The sequence below is a fragment of the Hipposideros armiger genome, unplaced genomic scaffold (assembly GCF_001890085.2).
Source record: "Hipposideros armiger isolate ML-2016 unplaced genomic scaffold, ASM189008v1 scaffold_26, whole genome shotgun sequence".
Lineage (NCBI taxonomy): Eukaryota > Metazoa > Chordata > Mammalia > Chiroptera > Hipposideridae > Hipposideros > Hipposideros armiger.
Window position 1 is genome coordinate 1,476,937 of NW_017731376.1, and position 18,088 is coordinate 1,495,024.

Consider the following 18,088-nt stretch of genomic DNA (forward strand, 5'->3'; position numbering starts at 1 on the left):
GAAAAAAGGCAGACCCATTCTCTTCCTCTTGGCATAGGATTCAGCCCTGAGCCTGCTGCAGGGAAGAAAGCCAAGTCACTCCAAGAGCAGCAGCAGGGGCTGGGGAGAGTCCTCTGCCCAGACACCCAGGATGGCGTCTCTTGGTCTGTACCTGTAGGGGGCTCTCGACAATCCTTCCCCAGAACTGCTGCCTGCAGAAAGCGAAATTGGGGCAGAATGGGCCAGGAATGAGCACTGTGCAGTGACGACATTATCTGGGCAATTACTCGGAAAGCAGTATAGACAGTGAGGAGGGGACTGAGTCTGGGGAGGGAACAACTGGTTCAGAGACCATGAAACAGCCCATTTCTTTCAACACTGCTCACTCATTTTTTGTGTCATAAAAATGGAGAAAAGGGGCCAGCTGAGTGGCTCAGTTGATTAAGAGTCAGCTTAAGAGTGCGATCTCTGAGCAACAGGGTCATGGGTTGAATTTCCACATGGGCCAGTGACGCTGTGCCCAAGCTGAGCTGCTGCTGAGCTGCCAACAGGTGGCGGGATGGCTCAGCTGGTGAGAGCACGTGCTCCTAACAAGACTGCCTGTTTGATGGTGGGCTATGCCCGCCCACAACTAAGACTGAACTCAGCACCTTGAGCTGAGCTGCCACCTAGGTGGCTCAGGGGATAGAGCGTGCGCTCTTAACAAGGCTGCTGGTTCGACTCCCACATGGGATGGTGGCTATGCTCACCTGCAACTAACTGAACACAGTACCTTGAGCTGAGCAGAGCAACTGGACTTGGAGCTGAGCTAGCTGCACCCTCCACAGCTAAGATCGAAGGACAACAACTTGGTTGTTCCCTTCCCCCAATTCCCCCTCCCCCCAAAAAACAAATCTTAGAAAAAAAAAATGGAAGAGGAGGAACCAAGGAAAGGGCTTGGTGAGCTCTGGGAAAGGCTTGATTTTCAGTTTTATATCCTTGCTGTTTACTTAATGGACAGACTATCATTCATTAGTTTCTAAGATCCAGAAGAGCCAATCGATGTTGCTACAACCTTTTTGCTCCCCCCAAAATGAACACTTCAATGTCACCTCCTATAAAATGTTGTTGGATTTTCTAGTTAATTCCTGGAAAGAGCATGGTGGGGGCTTCAGACAGTTATAACTACTTGGTTCATGTGCATTAAAAAAATTCATAATTTTCAAATGAATATGAAACCTTTATAACAAGTAGGTCCCTTTAACATAAAATAGACATTTTCCTCTGGTTCAAGTTTAGGACTAAATGAAGAGGAACTGGAGAGGTTCCAGAGGATAGTAATGAAAATGATTAAAGGACTGATGATGAAAGGTTCAAGGAATTGGGATTACTTAGCCTGGAGAAGAGAAACTTGAGGGGTGATTTAATGGCAATCTTCAAGTACAGTATGTGGAGGGTTATTATAAGTATGGTAGCCAGCTGTTCCCCAGCTGTATTGAAGGTTGAAAAAAGGAGATAGAACTGGAATTCCAGCAAGAGATTTAAGTTAGACCAGTGGCATCGATGGTCCTCAAGCTAGCTCACTGGATGGAACAAGTGTGGAAGACCATAAAATATTCATGTTTTACATGTAAAATATATCTATTTTTTGGCTAATTCAGATACCAACCTGTATGCTAGTATAACAAAAGCTTAAGAGAGACTTATAGAATACAAACTCAAAAATTGGGGAAATGTTGACTTTGGGGAGACAAGTGAAAGTTAAAACCTTCCTTCAGCACAGGGGCACGTTGATTTGGGGAGCCCAGCTTGAGGACCTGTGAGCTACAAAGTGGAAAGCACCTGTGGCACACGTGCAGGGACGGCAGCAAGGTGACAGCTGGGGGTTCCCGATGCTGAGGAGGGGCGTCAATCCCGTGAGTCCTGGTGACACTCGCCTTTCCTATGCCCTTGGTTTCTGTCTACACCTGGGAAGGAGGTGGTGGGGCCCACGCCGAACCGGTAACTCTGAGGACCACATGTCTTAGAGATGGGAAGGTGCTGCTTTACCACAGGTGTCGGATGTCCCTGGAGAAGGCTAAACCAGCAGTGCCCGTCAGGTGCGGACAAACTGCTTTGGCCTGGTCTCGGGATTTAGTTCACCATTTACCGACTCCAGGTTATCAGGAACGTCACTCTTTTATAAAAATGAGACTTTGTTTTTAAATGTTTTATTACAAAGCTTCTTTTAAAAAATGCTCAGCACGTTAACTCAAACTGGAATGACAAACGTTAGATGATAGTTTGGGGCAAAGGCTGTGCCTTGCTATTTAAAAAAAAAATGGGTACATCAATGCTCATTTTAACAACTGGCATAAAATCCCACTAATTGGCTAATAAAAACAGATACAAATACAGAACATTTAAAGTAATAACAATTCAAGTGCTGGGCTTTTTACAAGAAGGGGGCAAGAAGGAAAGAAATGAAAATTCACTGCAAACCGGCATACTGAAAGTTTCTGTTAAGGTTTACCATTAAAAAAAAAAAAGACAGATCAGAAGAAAAATCAAATGAAATAGTACTGCCAACTGCTACCAACAGAGTGGATTGGGCCGTTACATTTATTTAGCTCCATCGAACACCTTAGAAGACAGAGGCTACTATTTGGTACAGGTCATTCACAGAGAAGCCATTAGAGACAAAATGTCGCTCAAAAAAAAGGGCGGCTTCTTTTCATTTCGTTTATATTTCAAACTTTTCCAGATCTTTGAATTTTACTTAAAAGCTCATAGCTAGCAAAATATACAAGAAAATTAAAACTAAAAAGTGTAAATTAAAAAAAATTCAAGTTTAAAAAAAAAAAAGCAAACGTAAGATTCATCCTTTTGCATTGTTAAATAAAAGCTTTGGGAGGAAGGAAGGAAAGAAGAATGGAGACAAAGAGGGAACTCTTCCACAGGTTCCCCACCGGGACGCTGATGGATGTGCTGGCCACCGGCAACAGTTGCTCAGGGCAGGCGGAGGCGGCCAAGCTGCCGTCCTTGCCGAAGGTTACAGGTGTGGATGCTAGATGCTCTGGGAAGCGCGCGGCAGACATGAGGGGAGGCAAGCTGCTAGCCGACCCAGGGCCTGCTAGCATTCTCATGTGCTTTTTCATTTTCTTTTAAAAAACCTTTTATGCTTTATTTTGGAACTTGGCTCTTGTAGTAGATGAAAGGGGGTTTGGCAGTGATTGTCTTTATGGATCAGTGTCTAGCAGTGACCTCAGGGTGAAGTTGATGTCAGTTCTCCTTTGGGGTCGACTGGGCAAGCCGTGGAGACAGTCTGGGTTTCAACAAGCTTCCATCTCCAGAAGAGGCCCCGGGGCCGCTGCCTTGGCTTTGCACGTTGGGAATGAACTTCGTTTTCCACCTCAGGAAGGAACACATGACATGCTGTTAATGTGACTTTGCCACAGGCCTTTAAGAGATGTTAACGTCTGTTGCATATAGCACGTGCCTTAAGATGTCTGCATTAAATTAATCCACTCTGTTGGTTTGGCGATGGCTGAAACGGACTGCCCCATGGTAGCCCCAAACCCCCAGACTACGTTAGAGAATATTTATTCAAATATGTAGTTTGGTTCCATGTATGTACAGGTTATGATGTGAAACACATTTAATACCTTGGATCATGGTTTAAAAAAAAATAGTTTGAAAAACATCCAGAGGGAATGAATAGGCATGAATTTTAACGGTGGGCATCGGCCAGATCAGATAAAGGGTTGTCATCTGAAGTGCTTGGGTTTTTTAGTCCACTCTGGGGAGTAGCTGTATGATTTTGCACCGGACTAAACTGTACTCCCATCAGCCTGGCATTGCGCACGCCCATGGCAAGCCCCCTGCCATCGGGATGTGCTCTGCCCACCATATTCAGTCCAATGCGTAGACCTCTCCAATTTTACTTGAGGTTTTACAATTCTCAAGACTTTTTTCCCTTCATAATAACAAGAATCTCTAATGTTAGCCTTGGAATGTACTCTCGACAAGTATTTAAGTAACTGTTGTTCGATATAACTGATAATGACTTTCAAAAAGGAGAATGCTCAAATCCCAAAAGCTTAAATAAGCTGAGATTTTAAAAAAGCAATTAAAAATAAAATCTAACACTGTACCAAGATGAGACAAAGACAAAGGGAAAGTGAAAGCATCCCCAAGTTTGGTCCCTTCTCCCCGGAGTATCTGCCTCCTCTGCGTTGACCTTAGGAAGGCTGCTTCATTCACACTCCACCTGGATCCCCGACAGTCTCAGGTGGCTCCCAACCCTTCGTGCTTGTGCTGTCCTAGCAGACGTTGCCTTAAAAAATTTTTTTTAATTCTAATAGTGGATTTCTTGATGCTTTTTATTTGAGTGGAAAAGAGGTATTAGAGGAAAAGGAAGCTTTGAAATAGTTTAATAATGAAAACTGAACTTGGGCTGGTGAGTTACAGCCTGCAAATTGCTGCTCACGGAAGGAGAGTGGTCTGAGAGACGGGAGCTGTGACGGGCAGGAGAGGCTAACGCCCTCCAGGTGCGCAGAAGGCACGTGGCCCGTGGAGAGCCCCGCAAATGTGTTAGCTATTATTCTGCAGTTGACTGCACCACTGCCAGTGCTGTCCCTCAAAATGACTCATCAGAACTGTGCATCTGGGTAGTTACTGAAAAATATAAAACAAACAAAAACAAAACAGAAGGAAATCAGCCACGGAATGCTGTCAACTGAGGAGGTCTTCAATGACAATTTCAGTTCCTATTCTCCTGCGAAATTCCCTTTGCCCTGTTTAACAGGAAAACACATACCGGGACATTGTGGTTTCCTCAATTTAAGCAGGGTACAGGGTCCTTCACCCCGCTGGGTCCCCCCTTGGCCAGGAGAAAGGAGCAGGCCCCCCGCAGTGGTGAGGGCGCCCGCCCTTCCCGTTACACTGTCCCTCTGAACCACAGGTTTTCAAAGGTCTGCTCCAGGTTGCTGTTCTGGCTAGAGAAGGGCCTTGCAGCCCTGGGCTAGGCGCTCACAGCAGCTGGAGACAAGTGCTGTGACTCAGACTGGACTGGCCAGGCATGTCTCCTGGATGAAGACAAACTGTCCCTCGGTTGGGATCTGTTCTACCCCCAGCCCCAGGCTGACTCTAAGGTCACACGGTAAAGGTGACCTCTGCGGCCCTGCTGAGGCCCCCACTCTCAGGCAGAGCCTCATCCCTGCCAGTCTGCAGCGCCCTGCACCAAGTCATCCTTTACCCTTCTCACCTTACCCAAAAGGGCCTTCTCCTCCCTTCTTGGGATGAGCACAATACTATTAACATAATTGTTAAACTGGGCTGTCCAGAGGGTCCATGTGTCACCAAGATAACATACACTTCCCTGGAAAGAATCTCGCTACCTCCTAATAAAGGTAGTCTATAGGTAGTCTCACGTTTTTCCCCCCGGTTATTTCACTATTTCAGTGTCCTCTTACAAATCCTCCTGAAAAGTTGGCTTCAGAAATCCTCTGTACAATTAATTGTCAGCCAAAAATGGCAACTTGTACCCACCCGGGATGCTTTCCTAAGAGTGGAACGAGTTACTTAAATAAATTGGCAAAGAAACTGTCTCGCTACCAGGTAAGGCAGCATGAATCCGGCTGCTCCTAAAAACACAGCGTTGTCCGGGCAAACCAGGTCTTACCTCCAAATGACAGAAATGGGGGTCTGACAGTGTTGCTTTACAGATAGAAAACTGGTCAAATCAAGAGTCTTTTCAAGAAACCACAGGCATGAGGCTCGGAGACTGGAGACTTCCCACATCTAAGGCTTCACTGGGGGACTGTGGAGGCTGGGCCAGGCCGGGCGAGCCCCAGCGCAGCCCAACCCACCAGGGAAGTCGCCCCAATCAAAGCTGCAATTACTGCTCCCGCTTCAAAGGGAGCCAGTGAGGCCCACCTCCTACATGTTAAGGCTCAGTTTCCTCCACCAGGAGTCACTGCTGCTGGTGGGCCATTTTAGAGTGGGTTTGAAGGAGACACAGGATCAACCCCCTCCTCCACCATCCAGCTGGAACCCATGATGCTCTCCTGGACCAAACTCTAATCCTGACAAAACATCCCACTAACAAAATGCAAGCCAGTACCCAAATGGGCAGAGCCACTCATTAAGAGCCCAAGTGATAAAGGGAAATCTAAAGATTTCAAGATGGATCTGCTTCTGGTAGATGAATTAGTGTTGGCTCTGAGGCATTAGGACTTTCTAGGCCTTGACTCAAAAGAAGTGAAGAAAGGGAAAGGGGGATCATTCCCGTCCCATCAGCTCGAACATAAAATTCTCCCAGAAGCTGAGCACCTCACCAGCCCATATCCTGGGGGTTCTGCAGCCCAGCCCCTTCCCCAGCCTGTCCTCAGGCTAGTTAAGCCAAGGTGGAGGGGAAGAGGGTCAGCATGTGACCAGGAACTCACTCCGTCTGCTCGGCTGGCTAGGCCAAGCTGGGGGCGGCAAGCTGGCCTGTGGGAACCCCATGTGACCCCCACCCCCAGCCCCCATGCCGGTGTCATGCAGCATCACTTCCTTGTTCAGAAATGGTGAGGAACTCAAAAAAGTGGGTTGGAATAAAAGATCTTTCTTCACCCTCCCAAATGTTATTAGCAAGGAGCAGGAACTTAAATGATTTTAAGTGAGCACATGAAATCTGTGAAGAGAGTATCAGAGATAAGTTTCGTGAGAGGTGAACAGAGGCAGATTTTAATTGCCAAGGATGCCTCGTGCCACACCTCGTGCCAACTGTCTTACTGACAAAATCCTCTTATTTCAGGGTGCGAACTCTCCCCTTGTGCAATGTCATGGATGTAAGACGAGACGAGCAGGAAGCAAGCATGACAGAGCTCATCTGGCCCTGTCACTTTAGAGGAGACTGAGGCGCACGGTCATCAGGTGACCGGTCGGATGTGACCCCCAGAGAGTAGTACCCCAGCCTCCCAGTTCCACGCGTGTCACAGCCTCGTTGATTCCAAGGTGGCCTTGTCTGCAAGAAGCTGGTGAGGGGGGCAGAAAAGCAACATCCACTGAGCATGATGTGCCAGGCCCAGGGACGAGTACTTTATATGGACGTCACCTGATCATCACAGCAGCTCCGCACGTTTGCAAACATTTACAGGTAAGGAAGTCAGGGCTGTGGGAGGTTGAATGACTCACCTGAGGTCACCTGGCCTAGGTGGCAGGATTAGCCTTTGTGCCCTAAACATAGGTTCGCTCCACCACACCTTTGTCCTCGTTCTGTCAAAAAGCCTAAAGTGGCTTTACTGAGGTGCACAGAGTTTGAGCAGAAGCGCCTCACTCATCCGGGTAACCAGTTCACCAGGCAGGTTCAGTTCCAAAGAACACAGCTAGGAAAGGGACGTGCAGAGGCCTCGCGCTATCCCAGTCCTACCAAGAAGTTCACGCATAAACAGGGCTCATCTTACAAGAGACCCCCGCCCCATGTGCCAATCTCAGGTCCCACTTACTTTCAAATTATATGTTATTTAAATAAGCTTTGTTTTCTCATTCCTAAATCCATGCAGTATCAGAAGGAACATATTACTGTATGGGAGGGGTACAGTCCCAGACAGAAAAGACACACACAAAAATTATAAAGACCAGGTTTTTAAAAATCCGACATGATTTGGGGTCATTAAGAGTAGTGACAAAAAGCTCCAATCTCTTGTTAGCATACACTATATGCCACATTATGTGCATTGTAGGATAATGGCATGAAGTATTAAGAAATATCTAATTCCCACATATTTTGTTGAAGAAGATAAGAGTTGCACCCGAGTCAAAAAGTACATGTTTTGATAATTCAGAGAGGTAAACTGAGAGTTCTCTGGGAAACCCCATTATCCAGAAGGGCTCATTTCCTCGACAGTTCCAGTTGGCTTGGTGAGAAAAACATTTTATTAAACGAAATTTGTCCAAAATACATTTTAGTTCTATCAGCTGTTCTTAAGTGCACTGATCTTAATTCAATTTCACAGGCTTTTATGAACAAGACTAAGTCTCACACGTCTCAAGGGGGTTTTATTTAACCAGCTTCATACTTCTACTTTTGAGCGGCATGTGATCAACCTTGCTTACTAGCCAAGGGTCCAGTTCCCTGTTTCTGTTTCCCACGACAACCTAAACACAATTCTACCTCCTTGGACCATAAAAGAGGGAAAAAGAATTGATGGCAAGGATACTGCGGCACAGCAGATTTTAAAAGCTTTCACCGTCTGTAGGATCTCCTCCCAATTTCTTCACCAACACAGCTGTCCAGATAAAACCGCCCTGTCTGCTAACCTAACAGCCCAGCCGCCAGCTGCAGTGCACACCTGCTGGGCTGCTGCCCAACGTCCCTCACACCCCCACTTCTCACACCCCGGGTTAGAGCAGGGAGCCGACAGCCATCTGCACGGCGTGACCATGTCCTCTGGCCGCTGCTCAGAGTGCGGTAGAAGTCTGGCCACGCTGGGCTAAACAGAGTCCCTTCTCTGGAATTTGAAAGAATTGCCATCTTTTTGGGAGACAGATAACTGTAACAGCACGTAGACTGGGGTGCTCTGGACACGTGGATCAAAGAACCGAGGAAGTCAGTCTGCAGAAGGAAGGAAGCAATTTTCAGGGAGGGACAGACTATCTGAGGCAGGAAACGCATCTGGACAGCTTTCCAAGGCCATAGTCTAGTACTCTCCGTGGCCCAAGTGTCTGCCTTTGGCTTCCACAAGATGCTCCTGTATCCTCAAAATAGATTTCTCTCTTCTCCTTCAGGGAGCATGGATGGGTAGTTTCTGCTCCTTGTGGCAGGCGCAAGTGCCCCTGGGCTAGGCCTCCATTCAAAGGACCACTGCAGGGCGGGGTTTGGGACAGCGCTGAGCTGGGTGCAGATGTTTCCCAGGAAATGCCCACTTGGGCCCCACAGAGCCACCATTGCCAGTGCTGCTGTGTCATCCCTGGGTTTCCCTTATCTGACAGCCACCCGCCTTCAGACTTCAGGCTCCCTCCCCAAGAGCCCCTAACCCCTGGGTATCTCCTGCCTGTTCAGTGACAATTCTGGGCCAGGGGCTTCCTAAGAGCATGACACACTTAGTGTGTGACAAAAAGATGAAGAGTGGAAAACAGGAAGTCATTTTTTTCACTCCTTGTCAAAACCTTAATTTTTACTTTGAGACTTTTGACAAGCCTAAAGGTTTTTCTAGCTGCTTCCAATTTTATTATTTTGTAAGAGCATGGCTTTGCTTTATAACCAGACGTGCCAACCCAGAGGCAAATACCCAGAGGCTTACTGATACTTAATGTGGGTGACCACAATGCACTTGTGCAATACAGCTGAGAGCCAAGATGGGGCAAAAGCATCCCACTCACCAAAGAGAGCTTCAAAGACTGTATGAAATACACATCTTTCTCAGTGAGTCCACTGCTCCCTGGCCCTACGAGGGCAGGATAAGTCTCGGGCTTCGGGGAAGGCTCCTAGGAGACCTTCAGGGGCACAGCCCTATCACCTGTCCTGAAGATGTCTCCAGTCCCACTCTGTTGCCAGTCAGCTCCGCATGGAGGCTTCACAGCACCCAAGGGCCCCAGGTTCCCAAACCATAACCACCTCATCAGGCTCTCAACCACCACCATCAAATGGAAAGCTAGAAACATTTTTTTTTAAAACAAGATATAAATCCAAGCACTGCACAATTAACCATTGCATTCTATACTGTATTAGAAATGACCTCTCCCACACACCTCTTGGCCCCAGGAAAATAAAAGTTAAAGTTTTTATTTAGTAAAAAACATTTGAAATTCTCAGTTTAACAAGCATACAAGATAAAGATTATGCTGGGGCCAAAAACAGTATGTGAGGGTTTATCTGTATCTGAGTGCCTGTGTGTATCTGTATCTCTGTGTTTAACCAGAGGTTTTTTTGTTTATTTAAAAAGATCGCTTGTTTCCTATTTTTTTTTTTTTTTTAGCTGAGCCATCCTGCTACCTATTGGTAGCTTAGCGGCTGCTTAGCTCGGGCTGGCATTGAACCGCTGTTGCTCAGAGCTCAAACTCTTGAGTGAGCTCTTAACCAACTGAGCCACTCGGCCGGCCCTACTTGTTTCCTATTTTTAAACTATTGGGTTGTCGGAAAAGTCATGACGTATTTTTTCTATGTATTTCGTTGCAAAAATGTGTCATGACTTTTCTGACAACTCAATAGTTCTTTGATGTTACATAATCAAAGGAAATACACTGAAATATCACAAGAATATCTTTTCAATCTATATAATTTTAAGATGGTGGGCTTTTTGTATTTGTTTTGTTAAAGGAAATATTAAACAATTTGTAAAGCCATATTTTTAAATTAGTCAACTCGGAACGATAATCCTCTCCAGTTTTTCAAAAATTGTAATCCTTTGCTTCTTTAATTCCTTATGAATCTTAAGTCAGGACGAGAAAGAAGTTTGGTTATTTGATGGTAATCTCTGACTTCTGACAAATGCTTGAGATGTTACATATTCCAAATCAAACATGTACCCAAACACTGGAAACTCACAGCAACTCAATCACAATTCTATCAAATCCAAAAATTCCCTCACGACAGGACAGCTCAAATGTTACCTACTCCAGGAAGCCTTCCTTGACTGCACTCTGATTTACATACTTTCTGTTCTCTTTATTTTTACATAATGTACCTCCTTCATAGCAGAAAACATTTTATAATTACCCATTTGTATGTCTGTATCTTATTAAACTCTTGAGTTCTTCAGGAAGGGACAGGGTCGGTTTAGCAAGTACTCTCGCTGCCTAATACAGTTCTTGATTTGCATTAGTCTTCACTGGATATTTGCAGAGTGAATAAACAAACGATTGGCCTTCATGATCCTGGCCTTCCAGCTGGGCTCAGGAGAATGTGCAGTCTCATTCCCTGTGGCCCTGGGCTCCCAGCATTCCCACAAGTGACAAATTAGTCCAAAAAGCTAAGGGTGAACTTGGCTTTCTTGAAAGACCAACAGCTTGGGAGTCACCTCCACCAACCTGGAGAAATGTCTTTCATGGATCACATTTCTAATTATCCAAGAAACTGTTGAAAGGTGTTGCGACTGGGTTGACGCTAATTTCTTTGTTTCACCAGGATTTCATCAGAGTAAATACTCTTATAATACATGCAAGTAAAACCACACAGGAAGATGGGGACACAATGGGGACTGAGGGACTGCTTAATGAGCCAATTTCTATTTTGGGTTGCATTAGGCAATTGCAATGGCATTTCCCCTCCCCCCCCCCATACACACACCCCCCCCCCAAAATGAAAGCATTAGATGAAACATACACCTTTTAAGGAGGAGAAACACATGTTTTTAGAGGGCTTTTTGGTTCACTGAGGATAGTCTCTTCCTATTAGTGGGGGTATTTTCCTTCAAGTTCATTGTCCCACCCTAGTAATGTGCGTTCTCTAGCATTTTAGCCACATACATGGACGTAGAAATTTTCTTTAAGGACACCAAAATAGTGTTAAGTTTCACTGTGTATATAAGAGATAAACCTTCTCAAAAAAATATCTTCCTGTTAAAGAGTCACGATGTGATGTCTCCCTGCCCTGTGCTCCCTCAGCTTTACTTTACTGCAGGGAGGAGCATGAGCGATTTAGCTCATCATCCTATGATCACGTCAGCGGAGGATCAAACGCCCAGATAGAGGCAGTGTTTCTGACTGAGGCCCTTGTTCTGGGGAGGAGAAGGGCAGGCAGAGTGATCTATGCACAACTGAAAACCACCCGCAGCATGTACAAGTCATTTTTGAGATCATACAGGTGCCTTCATAGTTACACAAAAACCACTCAGATATAGAATGAGGCCTACAAATCAGTGACGATAGAACAGAGCCAAGTCTCTTTAATGACACTGGGAGGCAGTGTAGACCACGGAGAGCAAAGCAGACTAGCAAGTTAGATCTGAGCAGCCAGGGACCTTCAAGGTCGCGGAGAGAGCCCTTTCATTCATGCCTGAGGAACCAGAGGCCCACCAGCATCACATGACCTGCCCCAGGCCAGGCAGCTTGCAGAGGGCTAATCTGAGAGGCCAGGGGCCTCAGTGCTAGTCTAAGCTCCTTCTACAACACGAGGCGCTGCTTCCCTTGTCTTTCATTTCTTTCCCACTGCTCTGTTCCATAACCACACACAGAATACCCTCCTCACTTTTCAGGGATAACCATCTGGTATTGCCAAGCATCACCTCCTCAGAAGGGCCCTTCCTGACCATCCAACCTGAAGCAGACTGCCAAGTCCACTCCCGCTGTATTTTTATGACAGCACTTACATTTTCCTATTTATTTTTCATCGACTACCCTCATAGCAAACACAACGAGAGCAGGGAACTCCTTTGCCTCATTCAACACCCTATTTCCAGGTCTTAGGAAGCAATCTGGCATTTATTAGGTGCTCAATAAACGCTGAATAATGACGAAACAACCAACTACTGTACACACCAAAGCTTCTGAATTCCTAAAACAAAGAAAGAGGTGAGGGGAAGAGTGGGAATACTATCATTCCTAATTGACTGAAATCTTTACAAATGCAAATCTGAGCTCCTCTCTGCTCAGTATTCTAATCAAAATACTGCCAGTGCTGCTCTCTAAAATGGGACAGAGTGGAGGACAGTGACTTCAAAGGCTGCAGGGCTGACCCAGCAGAGATGGGAGAGGGTCACTAGGGACCCCAAGGAAGTGACCCTCCTCAGTCCGCAGCCTCACCAGGCGGCTGGTGGGGATTTTTTCTTGAGGGGAATGGGGGGCACTTAGTTTTGTTTTTCTGGTACAGGTTAGAGAGGACATCTTAACCTTTACAAAAAAAAATACAAGAAAGCACAACGATAGCTGTGACTTATTTTTAAAAAAAGATGTTTGAGATATATCCTAGGACAAAAATATACTCAGCTTTACTCTTCTAAAATACCATGTAACGTTAATCAAGGACACAAAATGAAATACCAGAGGCTGAAATAAGAAACACATTTCTGCGTGATTTTTAATAGAAACAGTGTTAAAGGAAGGTTTTGGTGTCATCAGAGATGGAGTAAATCAGTGAATGTCCGTTCTCAGCACTCTGAACTTTGGAGGATTTTCCATTTAGAGGAAGAGCATGGAACTACTTCTGTCCATATCTGTATTCAGTAATTAAAAGGACAACATTCTTTCCAAAAAAAAAAGGGATGCAAAAAGCCCACAAAAACTTGTGTACATGATTGTTACCAGAATTACTTCTATTGTGATGCCGCGATCTTCTGGGGGCAGGGCCTGTGATTAAGTTAGTTCTGCCTCCTCTAGCCAAGTGGGGAGGCCTGCTCAGAACAGGTCCTCAATTAATAGCTATTAGGTTGAATTAAATATGGGTGTCTGTGATATATATATATATTTTTTGGATACCTTGTTTGGACACCTAGATGAAGGGATGATCCTCTTTTTACTCAGAACAGCCTGCCACTCAGTGCTAGTTTAGAATAGTTTTGATATCGTGAAACTACAGTGATGAAATTTTGAGGAACCAGGGGAGTTCGAAAAAAGATCAGGGACGCTGCACGGAGGACAGGGCACCTGAGGGTGGACGGAGGAAGGCAGGCACACGTGACACATACACAACCGTAGGTGGTAGGTGTTATCATTCCCATTCTACAGATGAGGAAAATGAAGATTAAAAATCTGGTTGCCCACGCACACAATGGATTTAAAATTCTGATCTCTTTGGTACCAAAGTCTCTGCTGGCTCCTTAGGGAAAGTCAGCACCAGAATTCAGTTCTAAAAGATGAAGTAAGGGTCACCTGGTTCTAGCCAAGGACCAAATGACCTGCAGAGAATGCTCTTCTCCTCGGACACATTGCAGACCGAACCCTTCGTCCGACAGAGGCAACGGGCTTTCCAGCACAGGGCACCGTGTGCAGTGGCCTCCATCTGTCAGGGGGACCGCTAATAATTTTGCTTGGACTGAGCATGGGACTCATGGGGACACGTAGGAGGTAAGGAGAGGCGGGGAGCAAGAATGACTGGAGGCAGAGCTCTGAGGACAGGGGCAGACGTACAGCTGCACTAAGTGGTTTGGGCTTCATCCTCCAGACGATGAAAAGCACTGACTGTTTTGAGTTGGGAAGTGACATAATCAATTTGTGTTTTAGAAAATCCCTCTGGGAGCAACATGGAGAATGACCTGGAAAAAAAGTCTGGATGGAGGCAGGAAAATGAGCAAAGGCTGTTACAATAATCCAGATGGAAAGTGTGCGCACCTGAGCTGGGCTGCGGCGGTGATGAGTGTGAGAGGGAAGCCAGGCAGACCAAAAAAGACAAAACGGACAGGGCCTGGGTGCAGGCTGCTAGAGAGAGAGCAGAATCCAAGGTGGCTCTTTTGAAAAGAATCGTCACCAGGAGAAGAGGTGGACACACCACAGATTCAGAGCTTAGCGAAGACCAAATCAATATACAAAGCCAGGTTCCCTGGGCCGGTGGTTATGTGGTCAAACAATAAAAGAATTAGAGCAAAAAGAAATGAGATGAATACTACTTACAAATACTACAGGAAGATCTAGCAACGGTTACCAATACAGAAAAAACTTGATAGCAGAATACAGTTAATCAAATAAGTAGTCCCTATGCCATACTTTTAAATAATAGAAACAAAAATTAAGCACATCTATTCTTCTCACTAGAAATAAATAAATTACTTTTAGGTATCTATAGATCATCTCCATTGAGAAGAAGTCTCTGAAAAGCAAAGACTGCCGAGTCCTGAGATAGAGTGAGCCCGGCGCCTTAGACCCGGCTCCGCCTTGGCTGAGGAAGGCGGCATTTTGTTTGCTGGTTTGTTGTTGCTTGCTTGTTTTTTAGGCAGGCAGATCTGTCACTGGTCACAGTAAGGAATGGTTGAGAAGAAAGAGTTAGGGGAAAGGGAATGGAGAAAGATTAAAGGGGAAGAAGGAAGAGAGAAACGCATACGATATTGCAAATACATAGCCGGTATAAAAACCCTCAGATTTTTTAAAGCGCTCGTTTGATTTTGGGGGGAGTTTCCTCTTTCAAGGAGCAAGGCGGAATGGCATCCGTATGAGCAAGAAGATTTAGAAGCAAGTGCCTCTGTGTATAATTAATGTCAGCAGTAGGACCAGAGAGTCGTTCTTACCATGTTTCAGATGTAGGCAGCTGTCATTCTTGGACCTGTACCTGCAGAAAATTGTGTCTTTAACAAATTTTCACTGAAGAGGTTTTTGAACATTCCAAATACGTAGCAGCTACAACATCATGGGGACTCGTTTGCGTTATGCTTTGTGGTTCTTATACCAGCCGTTTTTATTGGTGCAGTACTAGTGGCCTTACTTTTAAAGAAAGGAAAAAGGGAAAATGAACAGACCTCACTGGTTGATGCCTTGAATTAATGTATAGGAAAGATAAACCCTGCCATCATGTTTTATATATTTTAAATAGCCTAAACCACATAAAAAATTCTCAAGTGGATATAAGGTAGCATATTATAGGATCATCATTAAAAAAACATCTTATTGTAAAGAGTTATGCACACAGAAGTGTTAAAGCAAAGAGAACACAGACAACAGATGCAAAAACAAAACAAGAACAACACAAACACCCACAGTTAACAACCAGGATTCCAGGTGACAGGGTTTAGGGAAAAAAGGTTTTAGATGTACCTTAAACATAGTCACATTTAAAGGGAAGGTCTCGTACACGTTTTTAAAGAATTTCAGGAGGAAAAGCAGAGTTAAAGGATCACAAGATGTGGCTGCAGAGGAAAGCAGTGTGTGGGAAGGTGCGCGCTTCTTCAAAGGCGCTTGTCAGAGCATGAGAACTGACTGCACAGTCACACGGTGCCTACCTGATGCAGATTCCTGTAGTTTCTCTCTCTTCCTCTTCTTTTTCTTACCCTGGAAGAAGACGGGCACATTGTCATGTTATGTTATAAGCTGCACTGTGAACACACGGGTAAATGCAAAACAAAAATACAAGCAGACAGTCAACAAAGACGGCTCATACATTCTCTCTACCCCCGCCTTCCCTCCCTCCCATCTGTGCCTAGAAACAGCCAGAAAGCAAGAGAAAGAGAGAAAATCTTATTTCTTTGTGACCTTAGTCTCTATAGCTTCATACTTAGTATCATTAGCACTGACACTGGGAGACATCTTACACACACATACTAGGATAATGATTTCCTAGGGCTGTGGCCCCAGAGTCCCCTTCAAGGAAAGCCCACTTAGAGGGGCAGACCTTTTATTTCTAACCACCACACTTAGAACCCGCTTCTGCTGGTGTTCATGATAAATCTTCCTTACTGTCAATTCTACCATATAATTAAAAGTTCCGGATGTTAACTGAGGCTCCTCAAGCCCTAATAGTGTAAGAATGACATGACCAAGGATAGTGGTAGAAGGTAGAAACGATAGTTCAAGAAGAACTTGAGAAAACTAAAGGTAATTTCAAATGGTTATTTCTGCCAACGAAGGAGCTTGCTACCTAAAACAGACACAACAACATGGGTATGTGTGCAATTTTAAATATATTTCAAAATCATCTTAATCACAAATGTAAAAATTTAAATTCCACTTTTAGTGGAACTTATAGACCACTTATAGTGGTCTAATTTCCCGTTCTTCTTCGTAATTACGTTCCCCTCAAAAAATAATTGTAATAGGACATTGACACAGTACATATTTGATTTATAGGAATAGTAAACGACAACCCTGGATTAGGATGGTATTTTCAAGTGACTGTAACAGAACACATATCACACCCAATATCTCTATCTTATGTCTGCTGTAATAATCACATTAAGAAATAAAAAATAAAACTACACGATTCTACTGAATATACTGTGTGAATATACAAAAGTCATCCTTTTATGCACCTCAAGGTAGTTTTTCTTCATGTCATATGACCTGACCATTCAAGGCATAGAGCTCTGGAACACTGACTGAAACTATTCTCATGAACACTAAGGCAGCCCTGGGAAATGGCGTATTAAAAATAGCAAAGTCCTCTTTAAGATATGTGAAGGTGCTCTGGGAGGAGGGGAGCAGACAGCGGGAGAGACTGTTTCTCCCAGGCATCCGCTATGTCTCAAATGGAATTACTGTGGTTTTCACAAGGTGCTGTGAGGTCGGTTCATGTCTGGAACAGTCTTCCTCGCTTTCTCCTCCCAGCTCACATTTGCCCTTCAACATTCATCTCATGTCATCTTTTCCAGGAACCTTCTCTGTCCTAACCCATCCCTCCCCACCACCGCACCCCCAGGCAGGGCTCAGTGCCACAGTCTAACTCTGCACAGGTGCTGTGATGGTCCATTGTCCCTGAACTCCTCATTACGGGACCATCGGCTCCTAAGAGCACCGCCCGCGTCTCTGCAACCTCGTACATGCCTAGTACACGTGACTGTAGCCTGAGGCCTCAGACTGCTGTTGCCTGTGTGAGATAACCTATGCTATCTACATTCCAGGGATAAACTAGCGTTTCGAGAGAACCTACATTTAGGGTAAAAAGAAGGTTAACTTACCCATAAAAAACACAAAATTCACATGTGATAAACATAAAAACATTTTTCATTAAAATTATATAGAGGGTGCCAAAAAAAGGTATACACATTTTAAGAAAGGATAGCTGTATTAAAATTGCAATACTCAATATAAACCGATAACAAAAGAATATAAGTCACGTTTGACTTCTGCAATTATAAGAGGTGCTCAAAGTGGTTACCATCAGCATCCAGACACTCCTGATTACGGCGAACTACTGCTTGAGCAACGTTGACCAAAGTGTCCACTTGTATACATTTTTTTTGGCACCCCAGTGTAATACTGGGGTTATTAAGCACTACATTTAAAAACTTTAACAATATAAATATTTGGCTGACCTTACCTAAGAAAATATGTACACTGTTGATTTATGAAAACTTCAGTTATAAAAGTTATACAAAATAAAATTAGGAAAACAAATTGAAGTTCTAAAACCTATGATGCCATGGAATAGGGCATTTTAATAGTAAATCATTGAGATATATTTCATATGATCTTAGTGAGGATTAGGTTAGCATTCTGACAGTAAATACTAAGATTTACAAAGCAAATTTCTTATATTTTAAGAATACTATTTTTAGCTAAAGTGCTATCAATTGATTTGACTTTTGTT

At 44.5% G+C, this 18,088-nt stretch overlaps 1 protein-coding gene across 7 annotated transcripts in view; it reads right to left on the reverse strand.

Moving 5' to 3' along the window:
* Positions 1-2,143: 2,143 nt before the first annotated feature.
* The window catches only part of LEF1 (lymphoid enhancer binding factor 1), a 118,539-nt gene continuing 102,594 nt past the window's right edge, over positions 2,144-18,088 (reverse strand). For 2 of the 7 annotated variants that reach the window (XM_019636012.1, XM_019636017.1), the window contains 3 exons: positions 15,786-15,834; positions 15,078-15,118; positions 2,144-3,349 (listed from right to left, as the gene is read on the reverse strand). In XM_019636012.1, coding sequence (XP_019491557.1) covers positions 15,084-15,118; positions 15,786-15,834 — 84 coding nt within the window. In that variant the 3' untranslated portion in view covers positions 2,144-3,349; positions 15,078-15,083. The remainder of the gene's footprint in view (positions 3,350-15,077; positions 15,119-15,785; positions 15,835-18,088) is intronic. The other 5 variants (XM_019636014.1, XM_019636016.1, XM_019636011.1 and 2 more) reach the window with 3 other exon arrangements.